Source organism: Mastigoproctus giganteus, chromosome 5 (assembly GCF_048544385.1).
Source record: "Mastigoproctus giganteus isolate SK-2022 chromosome 5, ASM4854438v1, whole genome shotgun sequence".
In the NCBI taxonomy this organism is placed as follows: Eukaryota; Metazoa; Arthropoda; class Arachnida; order Uropygi; family Thelyphonidae; genus Mastigoproctus; species Mastigoproctus giganteus.
In genome coordinates, this window is record NC_143579.1 from 139,203,044 (window position 1) to 139,221,890 (window position 18,847).

The following is an 18,847-nucleotide window of genomic DNA, read 5'->3' on the forward strand; positions in this document are numbered from 1 at the left end:
GGCCAGGGGTGAGAACAATGCATACAAAGTTGTCTCTTCTAATCCATTCGTTACATGGAAATGTTCTTCGTTCAATGGAAACTATTTTAAATGTAATTACCAAGAGCGAATTTTTAAAAAATTCGCTATAAAGAAGTCGGTTAAACAGAGGTCCGACTGTAATTAAATCAAAAATGAGGCAATTTTAAAATACGTAACTGATTGATTGCGCCATTAAAATGCTGAGGATGGGGCCCTGCTTGCCCCACCATAGTTTCGGCTCTAGATACTCAATAATTGCATTCAAGATTTCATTTGTAAAATAAATGATCGTTTCAACAATGGACTCACAAATTTAAAAAAAATAATAACAATGGGCTCTCATGAGCCCACTATAGCTCACCACTGCGTACAGGTCTGGAGGCCTCATTTTAGGAAGGATGTAGATTTGCTTGAGCGTGTACAGAGAAGGGCAACAAGATTGGTGAGGGGAATGAAGGGATCCTCTTACCAAGAGAGGCTTAAGTTCTACAAATTGCAGTGGCTGCAGCGTCTCTGTAGCCAGGTGGGCAGGAGCAGCAGTGCATAGCACACGCTTCTTGATTATATCGGGGTTCGAGTCTGTGACCAACAAATACGGAGGATGCGGAAAGGTCAGGGAATGACCACCGCATATCCCCAGAGCAATATGGCCTTAGTTGCTAATGCTCCTAAAAACCAAATAATAACATTGGCGGCTGAAGATTAGGCACCTGCGAGGTGATCTGATTGAGGTGTATAAGGCCTTGAATGGGTTGAGCACGCTGAATTCTGATGGGACTCTTCCACTTGTTCAGATTACGAACCTAAGGGGGCATAAATTCAAATTGAGGAAAGACAGTCGTAGAATAGATGTGCGGAAATTTGCCTTTAGCCAGCGGGTGGTTAATTGCTGGAACAAACTTCCATCTGTCGTGGAAGTTGATAGGTTAAATAAATTTAAGGAGGAACTGGACAAACATTTAGAGGGAATGGTTGTGTGAATTTTTTTTTTTTTTTTTTTTTTGGTTGATGCTACATAAGCTCATACGTTTGCTTTCTTGCATCACATGCCACTATTACTATGTAAACATAGACAGGAGAAATTTACTGAAAGGTGGGGATCACTGACTTTTTTTTATTATTTATTATTATTATTATTAGCTACATGGTGCAAGGAGGCCTGAGGCTTAAGCTGCACCAGCCAAAAAAAAAAAAAAAAATTCCCGAGTTACCCTGAGAGAGTTAAAAGTAAAAGGGAATTGCCGAGAAAAAGAAGAATGATGATATCCAGCTCAGGACGCTGGGTGTGCCAAGTCCATACTCACTAGATGAGAGCCCCTGGGGTCAATTAACCAGCCACTGGCTAACGCAAATTTCCGCACATCTATTCTATGACTATCTTTCCTCAATTAGAATTTATGCCCCCTTAGGTTCATAATCTGAACAAATGGAAGAATCCCATCATAATTCAGCATGTTCAACCCATTCAAGGCCTTGTACACCTCAATCAGATCACCTTGCAGGTGCCTAGTTCCATTTTCCAGAGAAGTGGAAAGCAGATGTCTGCTTGCCAGAGTAAAGAGGAACCACAGCACAAGTTGACCAGAGGCTATTATCCATGTCGGGAATATGCCTTAATCTTCTGGCTGGCTATGGAAAGCTTATTGACTAGCGCAACTTCTCAGTAGGTGGGATAGGTGGCTGCATTGGTACCATTCCGCTAACATTGTGGAATGGTAATCCCTTGGCGCCTCCGTAGCCAGGTGGGAAGGAGCAGCAGTGCATAGCACACGCTTCTTGATTAGACCGGGGTTCGAGCCCGTCACCACCAAATACGGAGGATGTGGAAAGGTCAGAGAATGACCACCGCATATCCCGGAGCAATATGGCCTTAGTTGCTAATTAGCATTAGCATTAGTAGAGGCATTTGATGCAAGAAAGCAAGCTTATGCAACATCAGCCAAAAAAAAAAACCCCCACTTCCACTTCACCCCTCTGTTCGTTCAAAATACCTGTCCAGCTGAGCCTTAAACTTATTTAGGCTATCAACCTCCACCACAAGGGATGGCAGTCTGTTCCACCAACCAACCACCCGCTGGCTAAAGGCAAATTTCCGCACGTCTATCCTACATCTGTCTTTCCTCAATTTGAATTTATGCCCTCTCAGGTGATTTTTCTGAGCTAGAGGAAGAATCCCATCAGCATTGAGCATGCTTAAACCATTCAAGGCTTTATACACCTCTATCAGATCACCTCGCTGGTGCCTAGTCTCCAGACACTGTAATTTGCAAAACTTAAGCCTTTCTTCGTAAGAGCACCCCTTTGTTCCAATCACTAATCTTGTTGCCCTTCTCTGTACTCGTTCCAGCAGCTCTACGTCCTTCTTGAAATGAGGCCTCCAGACCTGTATACAGTACTCTAAGTGTGGCCTGACCATTGCCTTATACAATGGAATAATGACCTCCTTATCCCTGCTGGAAAAATTCCTGTATATCATTGACAATACTCCATGAGCTACTCTTGCAGCCCATCTGCACTGCTCAGAGAACTTCATATCTGCCTGCACAACCACCCCCAAGTCCCTTTCATTCTCTACCACTGTCAGTGTAGTACCACAGAGTTGACACGTTGCTCTGGGGTTGCTGTTTCCCATGTGTAGTACTTTACATTTGTCAATGTTAAACTTCATTTGCCACCTCTCAGCCCATCTGCTCAACCTTTCCAGATCCTGTTGCAGCAGCATAGTGTCAGTAGTGTCCTTGACAACCCTGCCAACCTTTGTATCATCTGCAAACTTGGACATTAAGCTTGATATACCATCATCAATATCATTTATAAATACAGAAAACAATAATGGACCCAACACTGAGCCCTGAGGGACTCCACTAATAACATTAGTCCACGATGAGCAGTGTCCATTGATTACCACTCTCTGTCTTCTCCCCCTCAACCACCCCTTTATCCATAGCAGCAATTTGCCTCCAATTTGTGTAGCAGTCTTCCATGTGCAACAGTATCAAAAGCCTTTCTAAGATCCAAGTATATAATATCAAAGTTATTCCATGCATCCAGTTCTTTTGTGACTGCATCATAGTATCCAATCAAGTTGGTCAGGCAAGACTTCCCCTTAACAAAACCATGCTGTGTCTGAGCTATAACTGAAGTCTTGTCTAAATGATCCTGCAGTGCTTCTTTAACCAGTGCCTCCATTAATTTTCCTGGAACAGAAGTTAAGCTCACAGGTCTATAATTACTTGTGTCAGCCTTTGATCCTCCTTTGTGAATTGGGGTCACATTTGCACATTTCCAGTCTATGGGTACCTCCCCTGAGTCCAAGGAAGCTCTCATAATTATGGCTAAGGGTTTGCTTACTTCCTTTGCTGCCTCCTTTAATATAACTGGATAGATCCCATCCACCCCGGGTGCCTTTCTTGTGTTTATCTTCAACAGTTTCTCCTCCACTTTACTCCCAGTTATTTCAAGATTCTGTAGCTTACTGCTAGAGTTGAATACACCTCTGGCATTCCCCTTGCTGAATAACTCCTCATGTGTGAATGTCGATGCAAAATATTCATTTAGTTTGTTAGCTACCTGAGCAGGATCATCAACAGTTGACCCATCAATATCAAGTGGACCAATCTGATTCATCCCCTTCCTTCTAGAGTTTACATAAGTAAAGAACTCTTTGCTGTTTTTCTTTGCATCCCTTGCCAAGGATTTCTCGTAATCTGCCTTCGCCTGCCTAACCTCCTTTGTAACTTGGTTGCATATCAACAAATGGAAGAATCCCATCATAATTCAGCATGTTCAACCCATTCAAGGCCTTGTACACCTCAATCAGATCACCTTGCAGGTGCCTAGTTCCATTTTCCAGAGAAGTGGAAAGCAGATGTCTGCTTGCCAGAGTAAAGAGGAACCACAGCACAAGTTGACCAGAGGCTATTATCCATGTCGGGAATATGCCTTAATCTTCTGGCTGGCTATGGAAAGCTTATTGACTAGCGCAACTTCTCAGTAGGTGGGATAGGTGGCTGCATTGGTACCATTCCGCTAACATTGTGGAATGGTAATCCCTTGGCGCCTCCGTAGCCAGGTGGGAAGGAGCAGCAGTGCATAGCACACGCTTCTTGATTAGACCGGGGTTCGAGCCCGTCACCACCAAATACGGAGGATGTGGAAAGGTCAGAGAATGACCACCGCATATCCCGGAGCAATATGGCCTTAGTTGCTAATTAGCATTAGCATTAGTAGAGGCATTTGATGCAAGAAAGCAAGCTTATGCAACATCAGCCAAAAAAAAAAACCCCCACTTCCACTTCACCCCTCTGTTCGTTCAAAATACCTGTCCAGCTGCACTGTCCTGCACTGTTTCACTGCACTGTCCAGCGATGTCGACTGGCTTCATTCCTTGGTTTTTATGTGTTTCTTAACTAATAGCATAACCCCTCCCCCCTTCCTATCCTGTCTATCCTTTCTGTAGACGTTGTACTCCCCAAATTGCAGTTCTGCATCCCTTATATCTGTGTGACACCACGTCTCTGATATCCCAACAATATCTGCCTTTGATGTTTTGAGCAATACCTCAAATTCATCAAATTTATTTACTAAACTCCTAGCATTGGTGTACACGCAAGTATACCTGCACCTGTTTCTATTCTTAGCTACCCTAACACAACCCAAGTGTTTACTTGTACCGCAATGGCTCCCAGCAGTCTCTGAAATACCATGCATCTTGTTTTTCAGGCTTCTGCTCATTCTAATAGAAGCAGTGCAAGAATCTCTTTCACCTCTGCCAGTGGCTACTGTCAATCTATTGGTCTTTGTCTCCCCCCAAGCTAGCAGTTTTCCGACCCACCTAACACTGCCTCGATAGCATCAGCAAATATTCTTGCACCCTTTCTATTTAAGTGTATCCCATCCCTGTAGAAGCAATCTCTCCTGTTAACAAGTACAGTCCAGGCTGAAAAAAATTCTACCCCTTGAGCCTTGCACAATCTTTCCAGGGCCGAATTGATCGACAAGGCTCTCATCATATACTCCCTCCTATCGTGTCTGGGCAGAATGCTCCTAAAAACCAAATAACTAACTAACTAACTAACTGGTAATCCCTTCAACACTTAATTTGCACTTTCTAATTATCTAAAAATTTCTAATTATCTATCTTTCTAATTATCACTTTCTAATTTTTATAGAAATTATCTATCTAGTATGTAAAAAAGCTTCATTACTACATTTGCATTCTGGAAATATTTCTTTCTTCCTATGTCTGCTCATGTACACACATGGTGTACAGGAATTGTTTGAAACCTGGGACTTCATTTTGAATAACCTGTATATGTATACATACGGCAGACTCTCGATTAACCGAGACATTTCAAGACTCCAAATAAAATAAAAATCAACTAGAAATCATAAAATTCAAGTAATAACTAGAATAGGTATAAACAGATATTTTGCAAGTCGTAAATAAGCGACAAGCAGCATTATAAGTCGTCATTGGTAGATTAGTGTACCTATTATCTTGCAACCCCCTCTGTCTTCACACACGCTGCTCAAAAAAAAAAAAAAAAAAGAGAGAGAAATGTTTAGTTTGTTTTAGTGCATCACATTGATTATGTTCCATTGCAGCGCAAAAGAACAAATTTTGTTTCGTTATTTATGTCAGGGATGTCAGAATTTTTTTTATAGTAATTTTTTTTTTTTTTTTTGTTTAGAAATTGCGAAAATGATGGGCAAATGCAAAAGAGTTGCATTTTCAGTTAAACAAAAACTTGAAATTATTCAAAAGTTTGAAAACGGTGCATCCGTTAAATCTCTCAAGGACCATTATAATGTTGGTGACCAAACCATATGCACCATCGTAAAAAATAAAGGGAGGCTATTAGATTTAAAATTGACATCGCAAAAAATAAAGGGACGCACGTATTGGATGTGCAAGTAGTGCGTGGTAAGTTTTTCCATTTTTTATCTATAGTCATTTTTTTTACGTAGGTTGCTGAACATTTTTCAAAACAGTAAGTCGTTGGGACTTGCTGTATCAAAACTACGGATTTACGTAAATTTTTTTTCGACCAATTTTTTTTTTTTTTTTTAGGATTGTAAAATTTAAAACAAAAATAATAAATAAATAAAATAAGCAATCAATAACAACGATCATGGCACGCACAAATTGCGCAAGTGAGATACGAAGTAACAAGCAAAAAAATAGGAAAGAAGAGAAGGTTCTTACAATTTATTTATGGTTCTTTTTTTTATATATGACTGAAGATTTCAGTGAAGGGAACACATTTCACCATAATAACATAAAAACCCATGCAATTCCAGCTATCGGTATTATCGCAAGTGCAATAGGATCGAGTTTACTACCTGTTTATAATTAGATGCACGAACAGAAAAGCCCAGTAGCCCAGTAAAAGAAGGTTCAAATTGTTTAAATGCAGTGACCTACAGAAATGTGCTTTAGTGTTTCCCCCTTAACCCTGTGAAGTTCTTTTCAGAAAATTTTTATTTTGATTTATCATGGTACCAACTAAGAGAATAAGTGACAGCACTACTAGTAAATCTACCAACAAAAGGAAAACCATCGATTTGAATCAGAAAATTAAACTAATAGGAATGTATGAAAATGGCCAAACATTAACAAGTATTGCACAGAGTTCAGATTTGTCAATAATAATATAGTAGCAATATGTTATTAGTCATTCCTGAGTTATGTAAAACTCAACGAAGTAAGAAGTCCTGGAACATATCTCTTACATATGTCGGGGACTTTTGTATTTTTGGATTAACCGGGAAATCGATTATCTGGGATTTGTTTTTTACCGTCTATCCCGGAAAATCGAGAGTCTACTCTATATATATACTGGGTGGTTATAAAATAAGTTTCCCTATTCAGGAGACCCTAATGTCAGAATGGTTAGAGTTAGCGCTGTGAAAATTAGTGGGTATGGGGAAGCAATTTGTAGAAGGAAAAAAAAAAATTAGTTCAAATTTCCACCACCAGGGGAAAACAGCGATGCCCAAGTAAAAGTTGTCATTTACTTCGAGACACGCTGCTTACACAAATGACATCGTCTTAGATAAAAGCAGAAAAGCTTTTATTCAATAACCATTATGGCTCTTACAAAAAAGGAAGATGCTCTTTTAGTAAAACTGTTCTACCAGATTAATAATAACACTAATGCAGCATTATGTGAATATTGGAAACTTAAAGGTTTGCGTAAAGGACTTTTGACACCAGTGGGGCTTCAAAAACTAATAAAGAAATTTGAAGCGACCTGGGAGTCAGGTGTAATTCCAGGCAAGGGGACGACCACATATCAATGGAGGTACTGGATGAAGTGGTGGTTACAATGGTCATAATGCGAAACACTACCAGTCAGTAGTGCCAGAGGTGTGTCAAGAGACTTGAACCTTCCTTGGTCTACTGTATTTAAAGTGCTTTGAATAATTTTATGCTGGTTCCCGTATAAGATTCACGTAGTGCAAGAAATCTTGTGATCGGCAATTAGTAGACTTTGCTCTACGATTTCTGGCTCTTATGAACTTGACATGAGGCATATTTCACTCTTCATGGGGCTGTAAATGTAAATGCACAAAATTGCCGAATATGGGGAACTTCTCGTGTATCTGCTGTGCATGAAAGACCACTACAAAGTCCATATGTTACAGTATGGCGTGGATTGACAGCAAAGTTTATAATTGGACCATTTTTCTTTGAAGAGTCTACACCTCATGGCCTCGTAAGGTGTACAGTAACTACTGCACAGCACTGCACTCTTCTAAGAGATCACATTATTCCCCTCTGCAAGAAAGGCAGTGCTTGGCAGAGACTGTAGTGTTCATGCGAGATGGTGCCTCTCCCCACGTTGGTCCTGTGAGTTCTGGCTGTGGGGATACCTGAAAGACAGAGTTTACCGTGGCGGCATACAGACACTTGTTGATTTGAAAGCAAGCATTAAGTTAAGTATTCCATCTCATGTTTACAGTGCCAATTTCTCCCTTGGTGGTCGAAATTTGAACTTTTTTTTTTTTTTCTACAAATTGCTTCCCCCATACCCTAAATGACATACCAACCGATTTTCACAGCACTATCTCTAACCATTTTGACACTAGGGTCTCCTGAATAGGGAAACTTATTTTATAACCACCCGATATATATACAGCGTGTCTGTAAATGATGTTTCCGCTTTTGATATTTTTTTATTCAGAATTACTTCCAGCTACACTCGTGAAACACATACCAGGTGAAAAATAAATTCAATAAGTTTTATGAAGGTACACAGTCATTGGTGAAGTTCAGTGTGAGCACCATGAGTGATGTCATAGCGATATTCAATCTCCTGCCACGTGCTCTCATTTTGAGCTGTTTTACCAGAGGCCTCCGTAATCCATACCTTCAGCTCCTGCAGAGTAGTTGGTTGTGGAAAGATGTACACGTTACATCCCTTCACATAACCCACAAAAATAAATCCATTGCTGTCAGATCAGATGGCCTCGGAGGCCATTCCAAATGGCCTCCACACTAAATCTAATGCTGAGGAAGATGTTCATTCAAGTACGACCACACTTAATTATGAAAATGCAGAGGGGCACAGTCTTGTTGAGAAATCACATCTGTAATGTCCTTCTGCAGCTGTGGCATTAACCATTCACTGACCATGTCCAAGTAGATGAACCCTGTCACTGTTAGTTATTTATTATTATTACTACCCATATAGTGCAAGTAAGCCTGAGGCTTATGCTGCACCAGCCGGCACCTCCCTAGCCAGGTGGGCAGGAGTAGCAGTGCATAGCACACGCTTCTTGGTTAGACAGGGGTTCGAGCCCTTAACCACCAAATACGGAGGATGCGGAAAGGTCAGGGAATGACCACCGCATATCCCCGGAGCAATATGGCCTTAGTTGCTAATGCTCCTAAAAAACAAACTGCACCAGCTTAAAAAAAAAAAAAAAATTCTGAGTTACCCTAAGAGAGAGAGAGAGAGAGTCAGAAGTAGAAGGGAATTGCCAAGAAAGAGAAGAATGATGATATCCAGCTAAAAATCCTGGGTATACCAAGCCCATACTCACCAGATGTTGAGCCCCTGGTTCGATGAAGAAGAAGAATGGCCCCTACAGCTTTTCTTGAGACATTGCGGCAAGATTGTTAACTTTGTCTCGGAGGAGCCTTCCCGTACTTTTGTCAAAACTGTCGCTGCACCATAACAACAGATTTTGTTTCTTGAAATGCTAACACACAACACTTTCTCCGGCCTGGTCGCCATTTTGCCATTCTGGTGAATGTAGTGCCGCGTAGCAGGTAAAATGCAAAACTGGTAGTGCAGTTCCAATTTTAGTAAAACTTATTGAATTGATTTTTCAGCTGGTATGTGTTTCATGAGTGTAGCTTCAAGTAATTCTGAATAAAAAAATATCAAAATCAGAAACATCATTTACAGCCACCCTGTATATACAGTAAAATCTTGTTACTACAAACTCGGTTTATACAATCATATAAAAGTACTTCATTTATATGAAGCCAGTACCATTCCCCTGCAAAAGGATAGGCTTTTCTATGTAAATATATTCGTTTATTACAAAATTTGACAATTTTTAATAAACAAAGTTTGTTTTCATCCTGAGAGAAATAAGTATCGTTATTTTGTATGTTTAATACAAATCTTGGCACAGTTCTAGGATTATTTCCCCTATTATTGCCTCTGGCTACCCAGTTTCCTGCTTCCTCAAGGATGGCGGTGACTTGTTAGAATTTACTTTTGTGTAAACAAAACCAGTTTATGGTAGCTACAATGTAAGTTCAAGCTGAAAAACATCATTGTGAAGGGTGAGTTGTTAAATTAACAAAAGAACAAAAACAGTTTTTATAAGTTGTTTACATACATTCCCTAGCTCTTCATTGGATTAAGGTCATTTGCAATTGTTACGCCAGTTCAAAGAGTTTTGCTACAATATAACCTATTTTTGGTAGGCGCCTCCGTAGCCAGGTGGGAAGGAGCAGCAGTGCACACGCTTCTTGATTAGACCGGGGTTCAAGCCCGTCACCACCAAATACGGGGGATGCAGAAAGGTCAGGGAATGACCACCGCATATCCCGGAGCAATATGGCCTTAGTTGCTAATGCTCCTAAAAACCAAATAACAAATAACCTATTTTTGGAGCCATTTTATCTGAGTTGATGTCTTTTTTGGAACTTATGTCTTTAAATTAATGTAAAATTTGTTTATATTAAATCTCATCTAGAAGTGTTATGGCAACAAAACGTAAATGGGTGGAATTAAGCCTGGAAATTATACAAGAAATGGATGTAATCTAACCTGAAAATTATACAAGAGGCTGATAGGATGGAATGAAGCAAAACGACCATTGCAAAGGAATACAACATCCCTTTACCTACTTTAATGAAAAATTGAAAAAAAAAAAAAAAAATGAAGAAGTGCGTGACACTGGAGCAGCGATAAAAAAACAGGAAATGAATTCATGGTGCAAAACATGAGGAGCTTGAAACAAATCTTTAGACAGGAATAACTTGGTTTTGCAAAATTTTTGCAGCTAGTCTGGATTAGTCGACAAAGGAAAGGCTGGAGACTGGTTGTGTTCTGTATGGGCCATTCTTGAAAAATATTTTATAATTTGCTGTTCGAGGAGGGTCTTGCATATGGTAGAATATAAAGTAAACAGAGACTGTTCTGTTATGTTGCAATTCAGATGGCAGTACAAAACTACACCCACTTGTGATTGGTAAGTTTTCCAAGCCAAGATGTTTTAAAGAAGATAACCAACTTCCCTGTGATTTAGAGGCCAATAGAAGTGCTTGGCTTTCATCAGGATTTTTCAGTCTTGGTTATCAAGAGTGGACAGAAGAATGGCTTCAGAAAAAAAAAAAATTTTGATGATTCCAGATCGTTGTACAGCACATTCTGCCGAGACACTTAAGTTGACAAATATACGGCTGTTGTTTTTACCTTCCAATACCACCACTTTTATACAGCCATTGGATCAAGAGATTATTTATAACCTCAAGAGAGCATACAGAGCCCGCCTGATAAGGTACTTGATCAGCAACATAGAAGAAGAGAATAATTTGACACCAAATTGGAATATCTTGAATGCTATCCATAACCTTGTTATTGCTTGGAACAGTATTGCATCAAGTGTAATAATCAATTGCTTCAGAAAGAATATCATTGAAAAACCTGGTCCAACAGATGAATGTGATAGCAACATTGAAGAATGTGGGAATTTGAAAGAGCATATGTATTTTATTGGCAAATTTGAAGAGTCTATGAAGGTGCACAATGAAGTTGCTACCACAGCAGTGCCAACATCAGAAGAGCTGCTGAGCAACAAGCAAAACAATGTTTTTGTTACCAGTGACAGCAAAAGTGAAGTGTGTGCGCACGTGCACACACAGCCATCTAAAAAGATGCTCAAAATGCAATGAGCATATTAGAGAATGTGGTGGCCTGCAGTAGCATTGATAAAGAAACAACTACTGCGTTTGATGTCTGTGCTGTAGTTAAAAATGCATATAGGACAAAAACTGTGCAAAGAACATTGAATTCTTTCTTTAAATTAGATTAATTTATTAAAAAGTTAATGGTTTGTATGTCTCCTTTTATATTTAGATTGTATTCTTTATACTGTTCAATATTTTCATTTCTGTTAATTGCTTTTCCCTTAGTTTATCTTACAAATAAAATAAAATCTTTAAAACGTGTTATTCCTATTACTGTGTTGCTAGACAAGGCTTTTGTTTTTATTATTTTATTTTTTTAATTTAAATTTATTTACTTTTTCATTTATTTTTGTTATTATTATTATTATTCTTATATATATGGTATGTACCAAAAAAAAAAAAAAAAAAGGTAAAATTTTGAAACTTTTGGGGGGGGGACCCTCGTTATTAAAAAACATGAAAATTTAGGTGCCTTGAACTTACCAGCGACAGCAAAAACTTTCTCTTAACGAGATTTGTATGTGTGTGTGTGTAAATTGTGTTTCTAAAAGTTTGATGATGAATATTAACATATAGTAAAGTAGTAGACCTTTGAAATAACGGCACCTTTGTGGATTTAAGGTACCATTATTTTGATTTTTCCATTATCTAGAAAGTTTTATTTTAAATGTATTTAATTCAGAAATAATGAGGCCAAATAAAAAATAGAGATTAAGAATGCAATTTTATTAACTGCACATAAGTTTACGATCCACTGTTATATTCTGCTATTAATACACTTCTGCTTATGCCCCGTTTTATTTTCTTTAATATATCAAGTTTAGTCTATCTGTGTAGCTCAGTGATGTTGTCACTGTCCTCAAAGCGGGTGGGAAAGGCCTGGGTTCAAATTCTGTCGATGAATGCGAGTTCGAATCCTGTCCCAAATGTGAGCAACTTTTATATGCTTTTTTCACTCCGTGGCTGAGTTAGTGGGTCTCGTGCGTAGTTAGCAAGTTTTTACCCCCCAGAAACTGGGCTGTTTCATCCAGCAAAACAAGCAGAGAACACATGCAATTTACAGACATAATACACATGGGTATATGAATTAACATTCCGGGTAACCCTAATATAATAGTTTGGAATACATCAAGTTTGTCACTAAGCTTTAATGTTGTTCTTCTTTTCTTCTCTGTATGAGGTTTATTAACTTTACGAGACATAGTAGGGGGTTTTTAATATAAAATAAATGAAAAACAGCAGTATAATCTGTGATGTCAGTACAGAATTCACTTCGAAAATGGCGAACATAAACAAATACTGTAATCACGTGACTTGCCGTTTTCTTTTTTCAGCACTGCAAGACATCTGCACTATATATACAATCTCAATCTGTCGTTATTTCGACAGTCAACTGTAACATGGATTATGGACTAGGGACACTGCATATATTGGCAGAAGGGACCCAACGACCATAATGGATATATAGGGTAGATGATGGAGGGAAACAGAACAGACAAAGAGCTACCAAATGAGAACTGGAGCCATGGAAAACATGGAAAAGACAGATAAAATAAAAAAGTACTTAATGTTGGAAAATTTATGATTTCAATCTTCGTCAAGGGTCAACCATTGAAATCATAGGAATTACATCAAGAAGTAAAGCCTCTGTTTGTGACATGAAATATATTTAAGCATGTGGTGGTATCAGTAATGCAATTTGAATTTGGCAGTGACGGAGTTAGGCCTAGTAAGCACGGGAGAGACATGTATATATTTTTAATTTTAATTTTCCACTATGCTTTCCACCTCTGTTGGATCAGCCATGAAATATATGTACCTCTCTTACCTCTACTTTTAGGCCTAACTCCTGTCGCCGCCAGTTTCAAATTGCATTACCGATACCACCACATACTTACGTATATTTCATGTTAGAAACATAGGCTTTACTTCTTGCTGTAATTCTTATGATTTCAATGGTTGACCCTTGATGGACACATTGAAATCATAAGTTTTTCAACATTAAGTGCTTTTTATTATTTTTTATTTTATCTACATCTTTTCCGTGGATCCAATTCCGTTTCATAGCCTTTGTATGTTCTATTCCCCTCTATCATCTAACCTATACATATATACGTATGACATCACCTTATGTCTAAATAGTGGTTTATATGTTATAGGAAATGCTTTGACATACGGCATGTCTAAGAAGCAGTGTCAACTTGACATTGTATAACAATTTTATTACTAAACCAGAATTGCCTAAACAAGTATGTCCTCATATCTGTTTTGCACGTATAAAGTGAAGTGTGAAAAACCAAAAAAATTTTGTGTTTTCCTAGCTGCTTACTAGAAATTAAGTAGAAATATTTTTTTGTTGTAAACCTGAACAAAATCCATAAATCCAGTATTGTTAAATAAATATAGCAAAAATTACCCTTGACAATGTTAGGAAAATGTGAATTAATTACATGCTGTATGATATACTGCATAGTAGAATAAAACAAATAAATTGAGAGTGACATATGTGTAAACTGAAGTTTCTTTTATGATTTTATCAGCTTGTCCATAAACAAAAGACTTTTTTTCTACATCTTTTTTTTTTTTTTTTTTTGCCTTGCATGGTGGTGTATTAAACTTACCAGATAAAACATCAAGCCCAATAAAAATGGTATACAAAGAGCATGGGGACAAGAACAGAAATGTGCCCTGTAAGGTATGCAGTTTTCTTTTGTTTAGAACAAATATTAATATAAACTTGATTTTTACATTATTATTTATTTCTCAGTAATCACCAAAACCTAAATAAGGAATAAATTTTAAATGAATGGCTAAAATTTATTTTAAAAATCTTGATATCTCCAAGAAGCGCAAGGGCATATCCAAAAGTTCCCAGACTGGATCGATAAAAAGAAATAGGCTTGCTGTTGTTATTGACTATAGTTGTCCTCTTGTGAGTTCATGCAAAGTCCAGCATTTCTGCCACTGCTGTAAACACCACTGGAACATTTTTTTTTTTTTTGAGATTGCATGCAAGGCATCCCATGATTCTTTTTCAATTTCTTGAACACCCTGGGAATGATGCCCTTTTAGCTATGATTTCAATTTAGTAACAAGGAGATATCAAAAAGGGACTAAATCGGGTGAGCAGGAAGGGTGGGGACCAACTGCCATGTTTTATTGGATAAAAATTGATGCACACAGATAGCAGTGTGTGTGCACATGCACGCACGCTGGAGCATTGTCATGGTGAAGCACCAGTCCTTGTTCTGCCATCTTTCAGGATGTTTTCAGCAGACTTTTTCCCTAAGATGCTTCAAAGCCTCCAACTAATAATGCAGGTTAACTGTTTGGCCTTGGAGCACAAATTCATGAGGAACCAAGCCCCGCAATCAAAATAGACCACTAACATGCTTTTCGTGTTGGACCTGACTTGCCTTCCTTTTTTTTTTTTTTTTTTTTTTGGAGTTGGAAATGTTTTGGATTTCCACTCTGACGAGTGCTGTTTCGTTTCAGAGTCATAGCGGTAAACCCATGTTTTGTCTCCCGTTAGCATTAGTAGAGGCATATCATGAAAGAAAGCAAGCTTATACAGCATCAGCTGAAAAAAAAACTTCCCATTTCACCCATCAATTCGCTCCAAACGTTTGTCTAGTCCTGCATTGAATTTATTTAAGCTGTCTACATCCACAACAACAGATGGTTGTTTGTTCCAGAAATCAACCAACCGCTGGCTAAAGGCAAATTTCCGCACATCTGTTCTGCAAATGTCTTTCTTCAGTTTGAATTTATGCCCCCTCAGGTGTGAAATCTGAGCATGAGGAAGAATCCCATCAGCATTGAGCTTGCTTAAACCATTCAAGGCCTTAAATGCCTCAATCAGATCACCTCACAGGTGCAGTCTCCAGGCGCTGCAATTTTCAAAACTTAAGCCTTTCTTGGTAACAACAGCCCTTTGTTCCACTCACCAGTCTCGTTGCCCTTCTCTGTACTCTTTCCAGCAGCTTAACATTCTTCCTAAAATGAGGACTCCAGACCTGTATGGAGTACTCAAGGTATAGTCTGACCATTGCTTTATACAAGGGGATAATCATCTCCTTATCCCTGCTACCAAAATTTCTCTATATCATTGACAATACTCATGAGCTATTCTTGCAGCCTTTCTGCACTACTCGGAAAACTCCATATCTGACTTCACAATTATCCTCAGGTCTTTTTCATTCTCCAATACCCCAATGTAGTACCGCACAGTTGGTACGTTACTCTGGGATTACTGCTACCGATATGCAGTAGTTTGTATTTGTCAATGTTAAACTTCAGCTGCCACCTGCTCAATTTTTCTGGATCCTGTTGAAGTAGAGTACTGTCATTAACAACAATTCCAACCTTTGTATTGCCTCCAGACTTGGACACTAAGCCTGATATACCTTTATCAATATCATTGATAAACACAGAAAATAATAATGGGCCCAACACGGACGCCTGGGGGACTCCACTAATAACATTAGTCCACGAAGAGCATTGTCCACTGATTACCACTCTTGTCTTCTTCCACTTAATGACATAGTGCTCCAATTTGTACGGTGGTCTTTCATATGTAACAGTATCAAATGCTTTCCTAAAATCAAAGTTCAGGGTTCTTAAAATTAAAGTATCCCTATGTAGAACTCTGGATCGAGTTTTAAGGCTCGTACCGAAGAGAAATTTAGTATTAGTAATGGCCGCATAGTACAAGAAAGCCTATGGCTTATGCTGCACCAGCCAAAAAAAACCGAATAAAACAATGATAAAAAATAAATAATAATAATTAATAAAAGAAAAAGAAATTAAACCTATCATCCTATGCGCTTCCCTGACCTGAAGGTACTATCCAGATGACCTTTGAATTTCCCAAAACTGTCAGCCTCTATCACCCATGTAGGCTCCAGTAATTTATAACTCGCTGGCTACAATAAAACTTCCTGCAGTCCAATCTAAACATTCCCCCCCCCCCCGTAACTTGAATTTATGTCCCCTAGTTCTAGCATCATTTATAATCTTGAAAATTTTGTTCTCATTCATTTTACTGATGCCTCTCAGAGCCTTAAACACCTCAATTAAATCTCCTCTAAGGTGTCTAGTTTCCAAACTCTGCAACCCACATATTCGAAGTCTTTCTTCATAAAGACACCCTTTTGCCGATCTCACCAGGCGAGTTACTCGTCTTTGCACCCTTTCAAGAAGCTCGATGTCTTTCTTTAGGTGTGGTCTCCATACTTGAACACAGTATTCCAAGTGTGGTCTAACAAAAGCCTTATATAATGGGATTATCACGTCCCTATCTCTACTTGCAAAAGTTCAATAGATCACCGATAGGACACCATGGGCCTTCCTTGCAACCTGTTTACAATGCTCAGAGAATTTCATGTCTGACCGTATTGTAACACCCAAGTCCCTTTCCTCAGTAGTCAGGTGGGAAGGAGCAGCAGTGTGTAGCACATGCTTCTTGATTAGACCGGGGTTCGAGCCCGTAACCACCAAATACAGAGGATGCGGAAAGGTCAGGGAATGACCACCGCATATCCCCAGAGCTATATGGCCTTGGTTGCTAATGCTCCTAAAAACTAAATAACAACAACTATCAGAACAGCAACAATGCAGCTGTGGCTATCAGAGAATTCCGCGTCAGAAGCGCATAAGGTGGGGACCTATGACTGTTTGCAAAATGATTGCGAAATTTGAAGCGACAGGACATCTTGGTGTTCAACCAGGTAGAGGTCGAAAAGAGTGGACTCCTCATGTTGAAGATGTGGCTATGGCTGTCGTGGATTTATCAAGTCAATCTCCATGTGGTAGCACAAGTGTGCCAGCTGTTTCTTGTGAAGTGGACATACCGTATTCCACTGTAAGTCTAGTAATGCATCAGGTGTTGCAGTACTGTCCTTACAGATGCACATGCTACAGCAGCTAAAGCATGGTGATGCAGATATTCATTTCACATATGCTACAGTTTCTGGCCCAAATGACAGTGGATATCACTTGTCCATGGAACATCCTTTGGAGTGATGAAGCCCACTTCTGCTTAAACGGAAAAGTGAATGCGCACCAACTGTCGCATTTGGGCAACAGAAAACTCTCGAGTTATATGAGAGGTCCCGTTGCATTCTCCAAAAGTGACAGTGTGGTGCTTATTTAAAGCCCCATCCATGATTGGGCCATATTTTTTTGAACAGGTAACACCGACTGGACCCCGCACCTGGTTGCAACAACGTGGATGCCTTCAGGATACCATATACATGCAAGATGGTGTGCCACCCCACATACAACATTGTGTCCAAAGATTGCTAAGGCAACACTTTACAGGCGAACAGGTCATCAGCCGTTGTTTCCAGACATCTTCACCACCCCGATCACCAGACTTCACCCCATGCGACTGCATTAGACATCATGTGCTGGCTATTCCAGTTGATATGTTACATTCTGCTGTAGAAAATGCTGTTCTTCGAATGGAAACTATTGTTGACCAAAATGGAGGACACATTGAACAATTGTAGCACTGCTTAACTGATTTGTATTGCCACAGCGCCATATAGTGACAAATTTTGTAAATAGATTTTATTTTCCAATAAATGGCGAGAGCATTTTTTATTTTACCTGTTATCCAAATTTCTCTCCAGTACGAGCCTTAGAACTCATTCCACAGCCCTCTACATAGGGATACTTTAATTTTAACAACCCTGTATATGACATCAGAATTATTTTTTGCATCCAGTTCCTTTGTATTTATATCATAGTTTCCACTGAAATGGTCAGACAAGACTTCAACTTAGCAAACTGATGCTGTGACGGAACTATAACTGCGGTCTTGTCTAGATGATCCTGCACTGCTTCTTTAACCAGTGACTGCCTTATCATCCCCCAAACAGAAGTTAAACTAACAGGTCTGTAATTACTCATGTCACCCTTCGATCCCCCTTGTAAATTGGGATTCATTTTCACAACTGCAGTCCATGGGGACCTCTCATGAGTCCAAAGATTTTTTTTTTTTTTTTATGAAAATCCCAAACATGAGAGGTATTAGAACCTACAGTACTTAGTACTGTTCTTGGGTTTGAGGTTCAGATGAAAGAAGATAGTTGTTGACATTGGACTTGAACTTCTGTAGACTGTAATTATCAGGAAATACGTACAAAGGGAGGTTGTTCAGAAAACAGCAGTTGAAGGAATACACGGGGAAGGAAAATGAAAAGTTGGTTCTGTGAGTTTGAAGTTGAACAGTAAATGGGTGTCGGCTTGTGGTGGCACGTGTTCAGACTGTCTTGAAAGAGAGACCACGAATTATAGAAGCAAATTCAGAACAGTGCCCATGGAAGTATCTTTAGAAAAGGCATGCAGCAGAAACAGTACATCTATGAAACAGACAGTGGAGAG

General features: G+C 39.1%; 1 protein-coding gene across 1 annotated transcript in view; it reads left to right on the forward strand.

The window, feature by feature from the left end:
* The window catches only part of LOC150085729 (uncharacterized), a 155,528-nt gene that overhangs the window by 16,538 nt on the left and 120,143 nt on the right, over positions 1-18,847 (forward strand). Inside the window, exon 2 of the mRNA XM_090373465.1 lies at positions 14,083-14,153. Within this exon, the coding sequence (XP_090229591.1) occupies positions 14,083-14,153 (71 nt within the window). The remainder of the gene's footprint in view (positions 1-14,082; positions 14,154-18,847) is intronic.